Genomic DNA, 20,065 nt, shown 5'->3' with positions numbered 1-20,065 from the left:
CAATGCATATAATCCAAGTGGAAAGTTTTCAAAACCACTGAAGTAATGAAAATTGTTTTTTTGCGGCCAGTGCAGTAGCCCAAAGAGAAGTCTGTCCCCAGTTAAATGGAACCTAATAGTAAAAAAGGAGAAAACCAGTATGAGATCCTTCATCATTGGCTTAATTAGAAAAAGTCTTTCAAATTAAATTTTAAAGTAATTAAGTTCAGGCTTAGCCTGTGTGAGGGAGAAAATCAGTCCGTGAAAGCTCGTATTACTCTGACCGGAAATATATATATGAACAAATGATTAATAAAACATGTTAAAAGACATCTTGAAAAAGAATTAAAAACATATTTAATTTTAAAAAAGGAAACACAAGATAAGTGCACAAGTGTAGGACTATCCACTTGTGCTTCCTGTTTTAAAATTAAATATGTTTTTAATTCTTTTTCAAGATGTCTTTTAACATGTTTTATTAATCATTTGTTCATATTATAAGCTCTATTTCCTTTTCGGTTTTATTGAGCTTTTTTTATCTGGCTGAGTTTATTTTACTTGTAAATATTAACTCTTTAATATTTATAATATATTTTAAGTTTACCATTTTGATTACCTTAGTAAACTTATTGTAACTTTTATTTATATGTATATAAAATTAATCGATAAAATAAAGAAAGAGGAGGTGAGTTCGCTGCTTGTATTAGTAAAATAAGAAATTGTATATATTCTTATATTTATTATAGTTGGATTTTGTGTCTGATGATTAGCCATTTTGGAATATTTTTTTAACAAAATAATGTTGAAGCTTGTCCAAATGGTTAAGAAATGATTGTAACCCGAAGAAATACATTGTATAATAAACCTGTTATAATATATTTTTGTCCTGGTTATTGTGAAATTCTGTGGTATTTGTAGTAAAGTGCCCAAAATCAATATAAGAGCATAATATTTATTTTAAAAGGGGAACCAGTTTATGATTGAAAAAATATAGAATACTCTTCAGCTTGTTCTCACAAGATATAAACAGAGGCCGAAGAGAATTCTATATTTTTTCAATCATAAACTGATTCTATTATATCAGATTTGAAACCAATGGTACTGATATTTTTCTGACCTTCTGTAATATTTAAAAATAAACACATTTCTTGATTTAAAGAAATAAATCTGTTTCAATAAGCCTTTATTTACTTGTCTATACATGAGAGAATTTTTTTTTTTTTTTAATTATAATTATCAAACACCTTTAAGAATACTTGAAGATGAACACTCTCGGAAATATAAACTAAGAGGCAGTCAACTAGTGTTTATGAAATGTTCATGACTTCCACCATTAAAACCCTTTGGATTGGCTAATGCCTGCAACATTGTGAGATAATGTAATAATGAAAACTATGGAGATGTGCAGGAGCATCCAAGCACTCTCTCGGAGATTGTTCCTACAAGGTGCTATCATCTTTCTAATGTTTCGGATGAAACCTGAACCAGATGAGACAGATGAAAATGGAATGATCACTTACCTGTAACGATAAGCACATAACAAAAAAAAAATAAAAAGAACTGCTTCTTACACTCGTCATGATTTCATAAAACAGAAGGTGTATTTCAATAAGTCCTTCTTTACTTGCATCATCTTTATCAAACATTGTGGTATGGCGCCGTAATTATCGTTTTTATGGTTTTTAACTTTTAAGTTCAGATGAACATATCTCTGCTCACACAAAAACTTATTGATCGAAATAAGCACCATCAGGATCAAAACACTTTTGCCAATGCAAAACGTGTATTTATGCGAGTAACGTAAAAATCTTGCGTTCTGGTGGCGATGAAGTCGCTGAAGGCGTTTTTGATATCGCTTAGGTTTTTGATATCGCTTAGGTTTTTGATATCGCTTAGGTTTTTGAAGCATTTCTCATGCAAAAAGTTGTTGAGATGCTTGAAAAAGTGATAGTTGGTAGGTGAGAGGTTTTGAGAGTATGGCGGATGAGGCAGTTTCGTAGCCCAATTCGTCCAACTTCTGCAGAGTCGGTTTAGCAATGTGTGGTCAGGCATTGTTGTGGAAGAGAATTGGGCCTTTTCTGTTGACTAATGCTGGGTGTTGTTAAATTTTCTGATGCATTCTATCCATTTGTTGACAGTACTTCTCTGCAGTAATGGTTTCGCCTGCATTCAAAAAACTAATGAGCACCAAAGAGTCAACATCACCTTTTTTTGGTGCAACTCTGGCTTCGGGAAGTGTTGTGGAGCTTCATCGGCGTCTGAGTACTGAGCTGAGCATTGTTGGTTGTCGTAACGAACCCACTTTTCATCATAAGTCACAACCCGATTGAGAAACAAGCCATTCTTGTTGTGTAAAAGAAGGAAAGATGACACTTCATAACGACATTTATTTTGGTTGTCGCTCTATTTGTAAGGCAGCCATTTATCAATTTTTTTGTTCTTTCCAATCTCTCTCAAGTGATTGGAAGTCATCATATATTTTACGTCTAATTCAGAAGGATTTCTTGAACAATTCTGCGTGGTTTAGCTTCGACTAAAGCTCTTAATGATGACCGACCACTCTGCTCCTCATCTTCAAAACTCACGTCGCCACCATAGAATTTCTTAAACCACCATTGTACTGTATGTTCAGTAGTAGTTCCTGGGTCAAACACTTTGTTAATATTGTGAGCTGTTTCATCAGCTTTTCAGCCTAGCTTGAATTGAAATTAGAAAATTGTGTGAGTTTGCTTTTTTTCCATGTTGTGTTCAATGTGCTGAAAAGAAGACATAATTGTGTTAAAACAATTGTAATTTAGACGACTAGATAGAGCAAAAAAACGTGCTTTACAATAATATATAAAGTAAAGTTATTATAACAAAAACTTATTTGAAAATATATCATTTGGAATCAAAATTAAAAATTCTGCAACAACTTTTGTCTCAACCTAATGGTTGGAATACCAGTGTGACTACTTGAGGACCATTTTTACATCATCCATCCAATATCTTTTTTTTTTTTTTTTTTTTTTTTTTTTTATATATTACTCTTTTTCACCCAAACAAGGTATATTGCCACTTGGACTTGAGATCATGTCTAACAGGGTATTGTGGGGAGTTGAGTAGCAAGATGGCTTTTCACATTACATTTAAATTTCTACAGGCTAGTTCACTTAGTTAAGCAGAAAAGGGAGATGGAATTCCAAAGATTAGCAGTTCTAGGGAAGGAACTATTAGAGTAAAAGGCTTTTCTGCATTTAAGGACCTCAACAGTGAAGGGGTGGGCTTTTGTTGCGTGTCAGTTTAGTCAGGAGTATGTCTGTTGAGGAAACACAAGTGCAGTAAGTTCATCAGAGCACATTTCATTAAAGCACTTGTAAAACAGGCATAGGGATGCAACATTGTGACGATGGGACAGGGGTTAGAGCTTAGTTGACAAAGTGCGATATATTAGATTGGAGAGCCTTTTTTGGACCCTATCCAAGAGGGAGAGACTAGTGGTAGATGCACCAGCCCAGATGTGGCAACAATACTCTATGCATGAGTGAATGGTGTCTTTGTAGTGATACAGGATCCTTTCAGGTGTAAGTCGTCTTCCAGCAGGGTGGTCCTGGATATGACCTTAAACTATATCCAGTCGTGAGGCCCCAGCGTGCGGACTTTGGGGAGTGTGGAGCCACCCTTTAATTACCATTGCTCCCAGGTCCACTCTGACCCGGAGTGGTAGTACCTGTTAGGGTCCCAACTATTGGTTAAATAGAAACCGACTTGAAAACAACAAATATATTCTATTAAATAATTTTTCTTCAAAATCTTTGATTCGGCATTAAATAACCTGAAAAGGGTTGATATGCCGTAAAACAAAAACAACCAACCAATCCAGCAGGGTAGAGGGAACTGATCTTCTTTACAGCTGCTTTGGCAATATCTTCAATGTATTTGTTTCAATTTATGTTGCCTGTGAATATGAAATCCAGAAGTTTTAATGATCAGCTCGCAGGTAGACCATTATGGGTCATGGCAATAGATGATTTTGTATGAATTGTGGGTACTTCTGCAGTTTAAAGCCCGTTTTTCCATGAGTCTCGCTCGGCAATGCCCAGCGAAAGACGGAAACTGCTGAATTATACTGAGCGAACTGAAGTCAATAAAAAAAACAAAAAAAAAAAGAAAGAAAATAAAACAAACAACCTACCGTAATAATTTCATAAATTTTACTTTTCTATTTATTTTTTTATGGCTGTTTTTTTTCTGTATTTTTTTTTTGGGGGGGGTAATGAAAGTTTTTTTTTTTTTTTTTGAAGTAGTGAGCAAATATATTTTTTGTTTTGTTTGTGTATGGAAAGTTATTATGGTATTTTTTACGACCTGCCCCAGCGTAGTATAAACACCAACAACCTCTCCATGTTAAGGACGGCTTTCGAGGTTGAGGGTGTTTATTCCGAAAGCTGTCAATATAGGAAGGTTGGGAGTGTTTATACTACGCTGGGGCTGCCCTTTATTTATTTTTCCTTGTAAACTCTTTCCTTTCTTTCTTTTTTTTTTTTCAATTTTTTTACCATCTGCTCGTTCGCCTCTTTATTTTTTCGCTCAGTATAATCCAGTGGTTTCTGTCAGTCGGCGGGTGAGACTTACAGAAATACAGGCTTTAAACTGCAGAAGTACCAAATTGTGAAGTATTGGGACTAATGACAGATGTTTTGACTTTGAAAAATGTAGCAGTCAGTTAGTGAGATGTATTTCGAAAATAAAATAAATAACGATAACCACATAGTTGTCATATTTCCAAAATATGCATTTAAAAGGCTTTTTAAAATATACTAATGCACATTTTTGATCCAAACTTTCCTTAATTTGCATATTTGATTTTTCTTTTAATTATTCAATCCACATTTGTTTGGCCTGCTAATAGTTAAAATACACTTTCTTTTTCTTCTTCTTCTTTTTTTTTTTTAATCATGATAGAAATAAAAATGTAACAGTTTTTGTATATACTGCATTACCCCCACGTTGGGAACCACTGGTTTTCATAGCATGTCACTTATTCTCACATAGTGTAGAAATATGCCTGTTTGGTTTGTGTAGTCATTACTGGTTTGCTGCTTTAGTTCAAGCAAATATGAAAATTAGAATTGAATGTTTTATGTTGCTTCTTTCTTTTTTATAATGGCCTTCTCATAAAAACAAAAAAAAATTATTAATAATTATTTTTTTTTTAATAGTCATATTTATTGCATAGTCATGATAAATTTGTATGATTCAGATTTTTCCAATTATTCCATCTTTGGCTTTTTGACCGAGTAATAGTCTATTCGTATTAAGTGGATTCTTAAAACTACTTTTGAGTGTTATTTTCACAACGTTTCAGTCGATGTAACCTCCGACCGTTTAAGGTATATCCTGTAAAGGCCTGTGGCATAATGGATAAAGTACCTGGTAAATTCAGTTGTAAGTTACACTCTTCTGGATATTGAAAGTTCAATCCTCAGTACGAGTGACACTCAAAATACAGTTGCGAGTTGCTTAGGCCTTCTATCCAGACATGGCCGATAAAATGGGAACATACTATTACCATAAAAAGTTGAATTTGAAATTTGATATAGCTTGTAGTTTGTATTATTTGGTTTATTCTGACTACTGTTCTCATCTTGAGTGTTATTTTCATGATGTTTTGGTTGATGTAACCTTTGACCTTCTTCAGGTGTATCTTGTTGAACTTGGGAATCTATCTATCTAACTATATATATATATATATATGTATATATATATATATATATATATTATTATTATTATTTGAGGGTTACATATGGTCGCTACAAATAGCCATCTGTTTCAGTCAAAGAGACTTCCTCAGGCGACCTAGAACCTCTCAACGCAAAGAAAAAACCCCTTCACAGCCAAATTGTTTTTTTCTTTTTTGCGTCGAGAGGTTCTAGGTCGCCTGAGGAAGTCTCTTTGACTGAAACAGATCGCTATTTGTAGCAGCCATATGTAACTGTTTACCCTCAAATAATAATAAAAAAAAATATTTTGTTCTTTTTATTGAGCACTATTTAACAACCTCGTTGTCTTCAGTAGTCCCGACTTTTGAACTCCTCAAAACTGGATATATATATATATATATATATATATATATATATATATATATATATAAACAGTGAAATTGTCTGTATATGTGTACATTTCTCTACCAAACTACTCTGTCAATTTTCAGTCTACAGACTTGAGATTTGACATAAGGGGTATTGAGGTTTGGGAAAATCTTTTTAATCGGTTTTCGGCCAGCAATTTGGCTGTCAAGGGGTCAATGTTGAAAGAGTTGACCTTTGCAGACTCTACTAAACTCCTCCACCAGTTTTGGGTCTAAACACTTGAAATTTTAGATGTAGTTTATCTGGACATGGATCAAACTTTTTAACAAAAGTTCTGAGGAAGAAAACATCATCAGTAAAAGAGGGCTATAAATCCTCATTTTACCTAAGCATTCTGAAGCCTAATGCTTCTCATTAAAACAGGATGTTTTCTTCCTCTCTTGAACTGACGAAAATCCATGTATCGATGTATACCCATATTTACTTATATATCTTGTTTATAACTTTATTTATATACTTATGCGCCATCCCACATGTGCTTCTTATAGATAAGTCTCTATTTAAAGAATCTTTCAATATTCTTTAATTAATAATGATATTTATATGGAATTTTGAACTAAGCCCTTTATTTAATCCACTGAAGGCTCGAGGTCACAATGGCGAAAATGTGAGAATAGCATTCAAAATGAGTCGTGTTAAATTATACAAATTATCCTCGTCTCCAAAATTCTGAAACATCTTTTGAAACATCAATAAAAATTACATTTTTGTGTGGATATGCATGCCATTTTTTCGTTTCATGTTGGTAGAAAATTATTTAAAAGTTCTTGTTTCTTTTCGTATAGCTTAAGTTATTACGTTTTGTTTATGTGCTAATAATTATTATGGTATTTCTACGGAATTTGAACTGAACTATCTGTAAACTAATTAATTTAACCTAAAGATTTTAAAGTTTGACCGGAAGACTACGAAGTTCAGAAAGATGTACAAGATCCGAGTTGACGTTGGTCGAAACGTCAATATAAAAACCAAGATGAGACTAGCGATCAGAATAATCCAAATAATAAAAAAGTATATTATTGAAATTATCGAATGAGTGTACAATTATTTATGCATGTTTAAAAAATTAGTTAATGTAAAAAAAAAAAACAATTTTTTTTTCAATTGTCATCTTTTTTTTTTTACGAATGATTTATTGTAAAAAAAAAATAAAAAATCATCTTTTTCTTTATTTATGTGAATGTGTTTAGTTTTTAAATATTTTAAAATCCGATATTAATGCATGCAAAATGCTAAGATTAATTTAAATTAATACAAAAAAAGAAAATGTAGTTTGCTTGAAGCATTGTGAATACTGTATCAAGTATTATATTCAAGGCGATTACAATGTGTGGTAAAACGGTAAGTATAAATATAAGAACAAGCCACTATGTATATAGAGAAAAGAACAATACTAATATAAAACAAGGAAGATGATAGTATGTTACCTGTAGTACATATTACGTCTTTTATATCGTTTCATATTAATACATGTTCATCCTCATATTTCAGGAATAAGATTCATCTTTTAACATATCCAATTACTTGCTTGTTTTTTGAATGAGCAGAAATCGTAGGGGTTGGATGCCGCATCAACAATAAATCCAAAAAATATTAATCTTCACTTCAATTATTTAAAAAAAAAATGTTTGATGTATTAGAGTAATTTTTGCATAAATGTTGATGAGAATGATAATGATATATAAAATAATGTTGCTAGATGTAAAAAGTTGGAACTAAACAGCATGTAAGCTGACAGATTAAACTTTGACTCTGACTAGCCAAATTTTATCTGTTATTCTAGCGTGTTATTTGCAACAGACATTTGACAACAGACTTTGGAGCAATTTATTTAAAAACATACCTTATTCAATCCAACAATTTTTTTTCAATGTAGAAATTTTAAAATGGTCATTTTAGTAAGAGTTATCGTCCTTTACGTTTTAAGAATTACTTGCTTGTTATTTGTCAATCAGTAAATCAGAAAGTGTTAATCTTCATTACAATTCTTCTGCAAAATGTTTGACATCTTATATTTGTATTCAAATAAATGTTGATAAAAATGATAATGTTGCGGGATTTAAAAGGTGGAGTTAAATAGCATGTAAACTGACTGATTAAATTTGTTCTTATTAGCCAGTTTTCTTTTGATATTGTTATACCATGTTATTTGTAATAAAATAACATACTTCACTACAATTCATTGAAAAAATACTTAATCTGATTCAGCAGTTTTCTAGAAAGTTTGTAGAAATTCTTAAATAGTCATCTTAAATAAAATTAGCTAAGGGAGATAACTCTTATTGTTTTAGTAATAGTTATCATTCTTTACTTTTTTTTTCATTATCTTGCTTCTAAAACCAAGTTCACTTTTAGCTAAGACTCATTTTGATGGTGGTTTAATAAATTTTGAGTCTACTTATAAGTATTAAAAAAGTAGGAGAAACTAGACCTTCAAACCTTGCTAAAGCAACTAGTCTGGAAAAAAAAACATTGTAAATAACTCTGGTCCGTCTCTGCTTATTCACATATTATTTCCAGTGACCTTGAACTTTTTTTTGTTATTGGATTCAAGCAGAGTAAATTCTAGAGAAAATAGGTTGGTGATTCAAAATTCTTTGGAATTCCATCTCCCTTTTCTGCTTAACTAAGTGAACTAGCCTGTAGAAATTTAAATGTAATGTGAAAAGCCAAATTTTTTTTTCAATACTCTTAAATTGGATGACCTGATTATTCAGATGTTTACTTTAAACTTGTTAACATTCATATGTGGTGTTTGTCCATCTGCCTTGGGTTAGTTTTCCCCATGAGTTAGAATACAAACTGAAGGAGGAAGGAGGGAGACCTACAGATTGTCCTTGAACCGTTTCCACTGTCCTCCTGCAGGTCTTTTTCCTTTAGACAGTTCATCATAAAGGAACTGTTTTGGGAGCCTTGAATCAGACATGCAACATATATAAACATTCATCTGTACTGTACAAAGTATGATCATACGATACTAAATTCAAAGTTGCCTATCTGTATTAATGTTTTCCTTCATATAAAATAAAAAAGATAAAACTCTTGTCAATAATAATAAAACCTGGATTTTAATGAGTGACAGTGGGAGGATATCTAAATATGAGAGTTAACACTCCTTCCTTCTTTTAAATATAATTAATAAAAAAAAATTTAGATTAAATATTAAAATCAATTGAAAATACTATATGACCAATAGTTGCCATAATTGACTTGTGAAACAGAATTATTTCTTCGTATAAAAAAAAATCTATTAACATGAATAGACTGACTACTTTATATATAAAAAGAAATTAGCACTAGTGCGAGAAAATTATGAAACTAAAATGATTTCATGACATTCCCTACCAATGCTGAATAGTTACAGCTAATTCACTATATTTATTAGGTTGATACAAAAACAATGTTGTTTTTTGATGTTCAACTTCATGTCAAAAAACATTATTTTTGTATCAACCTAATAGACTTTTCTGTAAATTATTTAAAATTAACCTTTCCTTCAATTTTATTATGTTTATATACAATTAGGAATATACTTACATTATAACTTATAATGGAATGGGCCTAAATGAGTCCCATGGGACTCATTTAGGTGGTCACCTAATAATAAACCGGAACAGACAACTTTCTTCCTTCCTTGTCTCCGGCTCTTTACAGTTGAATGACTGGTGAATATTTTTTGATGGTGTTATGGGTGATAGTAATAGGACTTGTAAGAATGAGAGAAAAGCGCCTCCGTTTTCTTTTATTTATGACTAATTAAAAATAAAATATTGAACAGAATTAAATATTCAAATTGATTAAAAATACATTTTTTTGTTTAAAGAACACAAACCAATATTTGTAATTGTACATGTTGATAAATATTGTTTATTGCAAATATTTTTCACACACAAGAGAATAAATATGTCTGCTAACAATTAAAATATTGAATTAAAAAAATAGCATTTCAAAAAAGTAAAAATATTTTTCATGCAGGAAAAAACAATTATGTCTGACAAGAATTAAAATATTGAAAAAAATTTTTTTTTTTAAAATAACATTTTAAAAAAGGAAAAAAGTGTTTACACACGACAAAATGTATAAAAAATATGTTTGCCAGCAATTAAAATATAAAAACATTTTCCTGTTTTTTATTTTTTTTACTTTTTAAATAACATTTAAAAAAAAAAAAGGAAAAGTTTCTACACAAGAAAAAAAATAAAAACAAATATGTTTGCCAACAATCAAAATATCCAAAATTTTTTTTTTTTTTTTTTTTTTTGTAACATGACATTTTAACAAAGGAAAAGTTTACACACAAGAACAAAAACAAAAACAAATATGTCCACCAGCAATTAAAACATTAAAGTTACATTTTAAGTACTCTAAAAAAGTAAAGTAAAATAAAATTTTACGACTAAAAATTCAATTTAAGACGAGATTTCACAAAATAGCTGGGATTTTTATATGGCCGCCATTGTACAGTCCAACCATGTTGATAAATGTTGCTTATTTTCATTGCATGTTTGTTTTCATTATTCTGCTTCTTCCTTAATGTTTTTATTATGTTTGTGATATTTCATGTACCATAAAACAATGTCCGGACCACATTACTTGACCCTTTTGTCTTCCATTTAACAGCGAGTCTAGCGATAAAAGTCATGTCTTGCGACACACAGAAGGCCTGGCTGAAGGCTCTTCTTCTGAGATAAAATGTCTAATCACGCATGCTGAAATGCCTTTTGAATCAACACCAGACACGTCTCCTGGGTACGCTTGTTACTTCTATTTCCGTGTGTGTGTGTGTGTGTGTGTGTGTGTCTAATTAACCAACCCTTTTTTTGTTTCTTCCTTTTAAACATCCCAGTTGATTTGTCCTTGTGGCTTTGTTGTTATTTGGCTATTTTATTTCTTTCATTCTTTTGTTGCATTTCCCGTTCCTCTTTTCGGTCTTTTTTTTTTTTTTAATGCAATTTTTTGAAGTAAGTAATAAATGGATTTTAGCCTTTTAAATCCATGAAACAACAAAATGTTTATTTACAGAATGTTGCTTTGCAGAAATAACACACGACTTCTTCATTTTGAATTCTTAGTTTTTTTTTTTTTTTTAATTAATATTGAATTTTTTCTTTTTTTTTTTAATTATTATTGAATTTCTTTTTTTTTTAAATTATTATTGAATTTCTTTTTTTTTTTAAATTATTATTGAATTTCTTTTTTGTTTTAATTATTATTGAATTTTTTTTTTAATTATTATTGAATTTTTTCTTTTTTTTTAATTATTGAATTTTTTTTTTTTTTTTAATTAATATTGAATTCTTCTTTTTTTTAAAATTAATATTGAATTTTAATTTTTTTTTTTAAATTAATAATAATAAAGTTTCAGTATAGCTTATATTCCTTATTTTTCTCTTTTTCAATGCAAGCTTTTCTCGACAGTCTGACTGTTTGACAGATCTTGCTTGCTGGGACTTAAGGCGTGACATCATTTTTCAGTGACTAGGCCCCTCTCTATTTACAGAAGTCATGACTGAATCACAATCTCTATAAAGTAGGCCTGGTCACTTAAAAATTATATCATGCACCTGGTAAACAATTAAATATTTGTCAAACAGACTGTCGATAATCAATGAAAGCTTTTCAAAAAAAATAAAGAAAAATTAGAAAACTTTTAAAAAATACATTTATAAAGAGAAAAAATAAAGAACACGATTTATTCTGAAAATGAACTTTATTTGATATTAATTAAAAAAAAAAAAAGTTGTGTTGTCTCTGCATTTAAAACTAATTAAACATCATATTGTCTAATTTTAAAGACTAAATTCGTTTATTTTAATTCTGAAAACATTTTTTTTTACGTACAAAAAAGGCAAGCAATTTCCGAAACACTAACAAAAGCAGCAGCATCCGTTTTTAAATACCGAATAATTACTACATCAAAGATGAAATAATTTAAGAGAAATTACTTCATCATATGTCTACATGGAATTTGTAATCGTTATTTTCAAAACATTTTGTTTATCTGCTTAGGCGTGACCTATTACCAACAGTTCTGTCGTCAGCAGATAAACAAAACTTCTTGGATAGGCCTGCTTTACCCTATTAGGGGATGCTGATCTTGAAACCACACCTTTTAACAAGTTCCAATGGTTGACATATGATCCAGTAAAGAGTCATATATATATGTATATATATATATATATATGAGATAACCTACCCAGCATTACTCGTGGAATCTTAAATTTCATTTACCCCCTCTCCCATCCTCTTTTTTATGCTGCCTTGTTTTGCTATGACGTATACTGCACATATAATGCATATGTATTGAAACCAGGCTTAGAAAAAAAAAGCAAATGCAAATATATCAGCAACGATTTCTCTCAATTCTCTTAATCCTCACACCTGCGTCAACTGCGACCATGTTTGCAAGTCTCTAGCAGTACTCAAGTGCCATCTTCTCCTGAACGAGTGTCGGTACAAACAACCATAAACAGAGATATTTGTCAGAACCTCATATGCCGAGACCGACGGGAGAATCCATGATATATCATCTGCTATGATGTCATATATGATGTATCCTATTTACTTGCCTCCCAATGAGGACAGAGTAAGACACAAGGTCGGTTTTTAATTTGGGGAAAATCCAGCTCCCAAAAAGGGGCACTCTGGATAGGAACAAAATTTTAAAAAATCTCATTCATGAAGGATTTCTTCTCCCCTGACCAAGGACAGAAAAAGATGAAGTGTAGAATCAGAACAGATACTACACTGTAATGATGTATATTGTAAACAAACAAAGAGACAGGATATGACTTATATATAGTCATCCACATACAGTACTGTTTCGCTGTTTCACAGCTCATCAGTGCGGCTAGACAAGCAACTACCTCCTATCGAGCCAGGATCGAAACCCGATCGGCCAAATGACAGTCAGAGCTTCTAACCGTTGCGCTATATGGCTGCTAAGAACAAAGAATTAATAAAACATGTTAAAACATGTTTTATCGTTATTTCCATGGCAGGTGCTCCTCTGAACTCCAATCTCTGGTCCCCCCTCGCCAATCTTTCACGAAAAACACCCGTCTAGCTGAATCCACTGTGAAAAATTTCCCCCACTCTATATCTGTGCCTAAATGAAAGCGCGAATTCCATGAACAAAGCTTCTTTCTTAGAACTGCACGCCTGTGGAACTCTGTTCCGTCTGCCTGCTTCCCACCTGACTACAACTTGGATGTCTTCAAGTCCAATGTTAACAAATTCCTAATGAACCGCCCCCTTAAGTAAACACTTCATCAAATCTCCACACTAACGTAATGTACTTGGAATAACCCTTATCCCTGAGTGGCTTCCGGGCCTTGATAAGTGGTGATTACTGTGTAAAAAAAAAACTAAAAAAAAAAACACTTTAAGAAAACTTAAAAACATTTAATTTTCAAAAAGGAGACACAAATTAATATATATATATATACATATATATATATATATATATATATATATAAAGACATATGAATTTGCAATTCTACGCAGCTATGGTCCAGAATCCATAATGATTGATAAATTAGTTAAAGAGCGAATCTTACATTTACCATATATAAACACGTAAAGATTACCTGTTTCAGTATGAGTAAAATTAATTCTTCGAACATTTTTGCATTACTGTTAAAATAAAAATAAATAAAAATTCAACCAATTCTGCTTAATTGGTTAGTAATGACTATCAATCAAATGTAATGCAAATCTGAAATATTTAAATTTTCAAAGTCGGACGTCATGCCCATATTATGCCCTTAAGACCTTTGGAAATACTTAGAAATAAATTTGAAAATTTGTGGAATATTATGAGGTGCCTTCAGTAAGTTTTCAGACTTTTTTCATATGGACACTTTTATCGGTAGGACACGCATGAAACTTTAGTCCCCTTTGAAGTAATCTCCTCCGGCTGCAATGCACTTTCTGTATCGTTCCAACAACTTCTAGAAGGCCGCATGAAATCCTCTTGTGTTAGCGTGTCATAAAAATAGCCTTTCCTTGGGCTTAGGGAATAATCCAAGGTCACAGGGAGCAATGTCTGGACTTTTGGTCAAATAGTCTGTGATAAGGATGGAGTTGTGGAATGGTGCATTTGCGCAAATCTTTCATGTCTTCAGTTCCTCACAAATAATTGTACAGTTCCCACACTGACATCAAACTGTGCACTTATTCCCTCTATAGACACATGACTGTCCTTATCCATGAAATTCTTTAATCAATCAACTCTGGTGTTCTGACTTCCTTACTCCTCCCACCTCTCATCACTCCTCACAGATTCCCTGCCTTCCTTGAATCTCTGATGCCACTCAAAAACTGATGCTCTACACATGCAAGATGATCCAAAAGCAGTCTGAAGCATTCCATACGTTTTTGTGGCATTTATATATATATATATATATATATATATATATATATATATATATATATATATATATATACATATACATAAGAATAGGTTGATTTTTAAATCAACTTTGGATGAGTCAAGATATTTTAGGCTTTATCTTTTTTTTTTTATTTGATTTAAAAAAAAAAAAAAATCTTCCACTGGTGGTAGGAATCATAAAGTAATAAATCAAAAGTAAAATCTTTAGATCACCCCCCCCCCCCCACAAGTTACGTTTGAGAAAATATATGCACATTTAAGATGTGTTTTTATGGTAATCGGGACAAAATAAAAACTTTAAGAATCGGTAATTGAATCAGAATCGAACATTTACTACGGCATATAGTTAAATATTTAGAGATTCATAAAGAATTGGATCGGAATTGAGAAAAATATTGGAGTCCTCCCATCACTATATATATAAGGATAAAATACATAATGTATCTATCATAAAATGAAATGACATAGACAGAATGTATGAAAGACAGAAATGAAAAACAATTGTGCTTATTTTGGTGGAATTTTCAATGTGAGATGGATTTTAACTGCAATCACGTAAAAGTTGTAGGAGTTGTCTCTCTTTTACCTCTCTAAATTTCTGCTTATATCTGAGTAATTTAAGAGCTTAGGTAACTTGGAGTTGCTTCCATTGTCTGTGTTTATGCTGACGTGTAATTTGTGTTTGTAACTTGGAGTTATCTCCCTTTTACTGGTTATAAAAGCGAGTGTATTACATGTGATTTCTCTTTGTGTATATCATCATAGAATTAAACAGCCATCTCTCTGCATCTGTTAATTGATTTATTTTTTTGTCAATCGTTGATATGACTTCCCATATGAATTTTATTTGAAAGAAGAAATATGTTTTTTTTTATTTATATCATAATTAACTATCAAAGGTTATTAATTAATCTATGTTTTTCATTTTTATTCAGTGTTTAATTGCTTTTCCTTTCTGTCTTTCATATATATATATATATATATATACATATTACTTGTGCTTATTGCTTTGTCTTTTGTCATTTATTCTATGCAAATTCGTCATCTGTAACTAAACCATTAAAATTTTTTATGTTGGATATTTTACCAGGATAGTTTCACTTTGATTCATCTGTCCATGTTTGATGGTTGATTTTTTCCTAAAAAATAACAAAACATTAGCGAAACAAATGCATATATATATATATATATATATATATATATACATATATACATACATATATATATATATATATATACATATATATATATATATATATATATATATATATATATATATATATATAAGAGAAAGAAAATTAAAACTGTAAGTTGAACTTCTTTACAATCAAAATTTATTGTTTGACTGAATACTCCAAAAAAACAATTTACTAAGTCCTTATTCTGCAAAGTTTCAAAGAATGCTATTCTTGTTATTCTTCTTATCAGAGGACATAAAGAAATCAGCAAATTATATTTGTAGCAATGCTAGAATTTGCTAGTTAAGGCATTAAATGAAACCACAATTTATTGTAGTTATAAATTGCCAAATAAAAAAGTGAAACATGTTGGATATGTAAAAAATATATATATAAAAACAAACCACGCATAATATTTCAGCTTGCATGAAAATCCTCTCAAGTTTATCCGAAATGCAAAATAGTTCTTTAGAGAGAATGGATTCCAAAATAAGTCCAGCGTGATGATGCATATATTTCAATTGGAAAGTCTTGAAAACAGCTGAAATAATGAAAATTGTTTTTTTGTGGGCTGTGCAGTAGCCCAAAGAGAAGTCTGTCCCAATTTAATGGGACCTAATAGTAAAAAGAGAGAAAACCAGTATGAGATATATATATATATATATATATATATATGTATATACTATTCAGCAACAAAATTCAACAGATCACCAATACGAAACACCAACCTTCACCTATGATGTCTGCAATCAACAATGTAGATTGAAGATAGGCTTATTCAGTCATTGCTCAAAGGCAGCATGCATTCCGCAGGTTTAACCGACATAAGTCCAGTTCAAACAGACAGAAGTACATAGAAGCTAGAAGTAACGTTAAGAAAGAAATAGCGACAGCTAAGAGGGAATTTACGGAAACCACTAAAAAACGCATCGAAGCACAAAAACTAGGAACTCGTGACTTCTGGAAAATCTACAACAGTGTAGTAAATAATGGGCAATCAACAATTCCCCCACTAACCAACAATCACGAGGTTGTTTGCTCAGCAACCGAAAAGGCTAACATGCTTGCCAGTCGGTTTGCCTCAAACTCCACACTGGACCCTCTAAACCACCCTCTACCTCAATTTCCTATGTGGACAGACGCCACGCTAGACGATCTGAAAATCACCCCTGCTCAGGTGCATGCTATCATAAAAAACCTTGACACTTCAAAAGCATGTGGACCCGACCTCATCCCAGCTGTGCTATTAAAAAAGTGCTCAGCCGAAGTAGCTCCAGTTCTCTCTAAACTCTACAACAAATGCCGTAATGAATCTTGCTTTCCGGGCTGTTGGAAAACTGCTTCTGTGGTACCAGTATTCAAGAATTCTGGCGAAAGAACTGACCCATTAAATTATCGCCCTATTAGCCTCCTCCCACTTTTTGCCAAAATATTTGAGACCTTAATTAACCATGCACCTTACAGATGCTAAACTTCTGACCGACCAACAATATGGATTTAGACAAGCCTGTTCCACGGCAGACATCCTCACTGTAATCTCTGAACACATATACCATTCACTGGACAAAGCGGGAGAGGGCAGAACGGTAGCTCTAGATATATCTAAGGCTTTTGACAGGGTATGGCATGAGGGTCTCCTCAGGAAGATTAGATCATACGGTATCACTGGTAGAATACTTAACATAATTAAATCCTTCTTAGATAAGATAAAAATCTAGGTTGTCCTCGACGGTTATACATCTAAAGAATATGATATAAATGCGGGAGTGCCTCAGGGATCTATCCTTGGACCTCTGCTGTTCCTGATATTCATAAATGACCTCCCCGACAAAATTGCCTCTGAGATGGGTATATATGCTGATGATACCACACTCTATAGCAGGCACGACAGGAAAACAAATGAACATATATCTAAAGTAATGGCAGAAACACTAGAGGATGACCTCCAATCAGTAGTGGAATGGGGACAAAAATGGATGGTCACGTTCAATGCCGCCAAGACTAAACTGGTTTCATTCAATAATTACAAGAAACCTTCTCTACCACCTATAGCAATGGCCAACGACTCTTTATCTGAGAGTACGTCTTTCAAGCTCCTTGGCCTAACGTTCACAGGAAACATGAGTTGGAACAATTACATCGAGGGCATTGCCAGGGCCGCTGCGAGGAAGGTGGGCTCTCTCTACCGTGCTAGAAAACTACTAACACCCGAAAGTATCCTGTACCTCTATAAGGCCACCATTCGCCCATGTATGGAGTATTGCTGTCATATTTGGGCTGGTGCATCGGCTAATAGTTTCTCGCTCCTTGACAGGGTTCAAAAGAGAGTCGCAAATCTGATAGGCCCTAAACTGGCCTCTAAGCTTCAGCCTCTGTCCCATCGTCGAAACGTTGCATCCCTCTGCCTGTTCTACAAGTATTTTAATGGTGAATGCTCTGATGAACTGTAAGCACTTGTGCCCCCACGACGTGAACACCCTCGACAGACCCGACAAGCTGCAAAATCCCACCCCCACACTGTAGAGATCCCTAGATGTAAAAGATCTTTCTACTCCAGTAGTTTCTTCCCCAGAACTGCTAGACTTTGGAATTCCATTCCAGGTCACTGCTTCCCCAACTGTACTGACATGCATAAGTTCAAGTGCAACGTGAACCAACATCTAGCTGCCCAAATCCCTACATAGTACCCCAGTAGATGTTTTCCCTGATAGTAGCCCCCTACACCAAAGTGGCAATGTGCCTTGTTTGGGGTGAAAATGTAATAAAAAAAAAAAAAAAAAAAAAAAATATGTGTGCAGCTTCTATACTGACGGATACCAACATATATATATATATATATATATATATATATATATATATATATATATATATATATATATATATATATAGTATTCATTTCAAAAGATTTTAAAACAAAAAATGACTTTGGTTCCGTTAGCTAGAATTAAAACCAAAAAATGTAGTGCTTTAGCCATGTTCCCTAAGAAAAGTTTAAAATTAAATCACTTCAAGTTATGAATGAATTTACGCATGCACAAAAGTAATAGCAATATGTTGGCAAGTTGAAATGAACATTTTTTTTCATTTCAACATTTTTCTGTTTGGGTTATTCATCAATACAAACAAAAATTTTACTTGTTATAAACCATGCTTGGTGTGTGGTTACTATTCCCTGTTAATTTCAGTATTATGTGACCAGTAGTTTAAGCGTTCATCAGTTAAATATTTTCACATACACACATTTTTAGAGATAATCTAAAGAATAGAAATTTTTTTTTGTGAGTTTTCAAAAAAGAAAAAAAATGTTAAAGATGATGCATATATAACTACTTTTGGTTTATTATGTGTAGCCCTCTTGCATGTATTAGACAACCCGATACAAGTCCAAAATTCAACCTTTATTCAAAAAAAAAAAATACAGAAAACATCTTTATGATGTACTTACCTATCACGGAAAAAAAATGTCAAATTTTATGCTGAGGTGAAACTTGTTTTGATCCACTATGTTTAATAAATAAGGAAGAGACAACTCGATTCGAACTACTGAGATCAAAATCCATCTGGTAATGGCTATAATTTATGATTAAAATTCCTAAAACTCATAAAAAATTATTTTTTATATATCTATATATCTAAAAAAGTGAACGTGTGTGTGTGTGTGTCTGTGTACATTTCCCTGCGCAATAACTCTGTCAATTTTAAGTCTAGAGACTCGAAATTTGATATACAGGGTACTGAGATTTGAGAAAATCTTTGCGATCGGTTTTCGGCCAGAAATTTGGCTGTTAAGGTGTCAAAGTTCAGCAATTTGACCTTTGAGAGCTCTACCAAACTCCTCTGACAATTTTGGGTCTACACACTTGAAATTTTAGATATAGGTTCCTTGGACATGGATCTAACTTAATAACTTGATTTGAGCCCAAAACAATAAATGTTAAGGGGTCATAATAGGGGTCAAAATTAATAAAATTGACCGTCTTTTTTTTGCTCAACATACACCCCCAAACATCTGGGCAACGCCGGGCTGAAATGCTAGTATATATATATGGTTTGTATTACTGTACACATAGATTCCAAAAAGTTGTCAAAAAAACAAATATAACAAATAAATGTTATCAAAGGCAAGATAAGTTACTTTTCTGCCAAACTGGATATATTTTTTGTGTTTTTATTCAATGTAACATGTTTATTCAGCTCGAAAAGCATACAGTGTTTACCGATGTATTGGAAAATTCAAAATGGCGCCCGACACTCTCTTTAACACGGTAAGTTCAGGAAAAGAAGTTATAAATAATAAACTAGACAAAATACTGTTAGAAATTCGCTCATTATATGTTACCGTGACATAAGTTGACATATATTCGGTGTTTTTTTAATAGTAT

The 20,065-nt window shown here is 32.2% G+C and overlaps 1 protein-coding gene across 1 annotated transcript in view; it reads left to right on the top strand.

Moving 5' to 3' along the window:
- Positions 1-20,065, top strand: part of LOC145259303 (bridge-like lipid transfer protein family member 1) — a 454,810-nt gene that overhangs the window by 237,408 nt on the left and 197,337 nt on the right. The window contains 1 exon segment of the mRNA XM_080117188.1: positions 10,731-10,859. Within this exon segment, the coding sequence (XP_079973314.1) occupies positions 10,731-10,859 (129 nt within the window).

Source organism: Euprymna scolopes, chromosome 34 (assembly GCF_053919585.1).
Source record: "Euprymna scolopes isolate OS-2025 chromosome 34, ASM5391958v1, whole genome shotgun sequence".
Classification (NCBI taxonomy): Eukaryota; Metazoa; Mollusca; class Cephalopoda; order Sepiida; family Sepiolidae; genus Euprymna; species Euprymna scolopes.
Note: the sequence above shows the minus strand (reverse complement) of the source record. Positions and strands in the feature narration are given on the sequence as shown.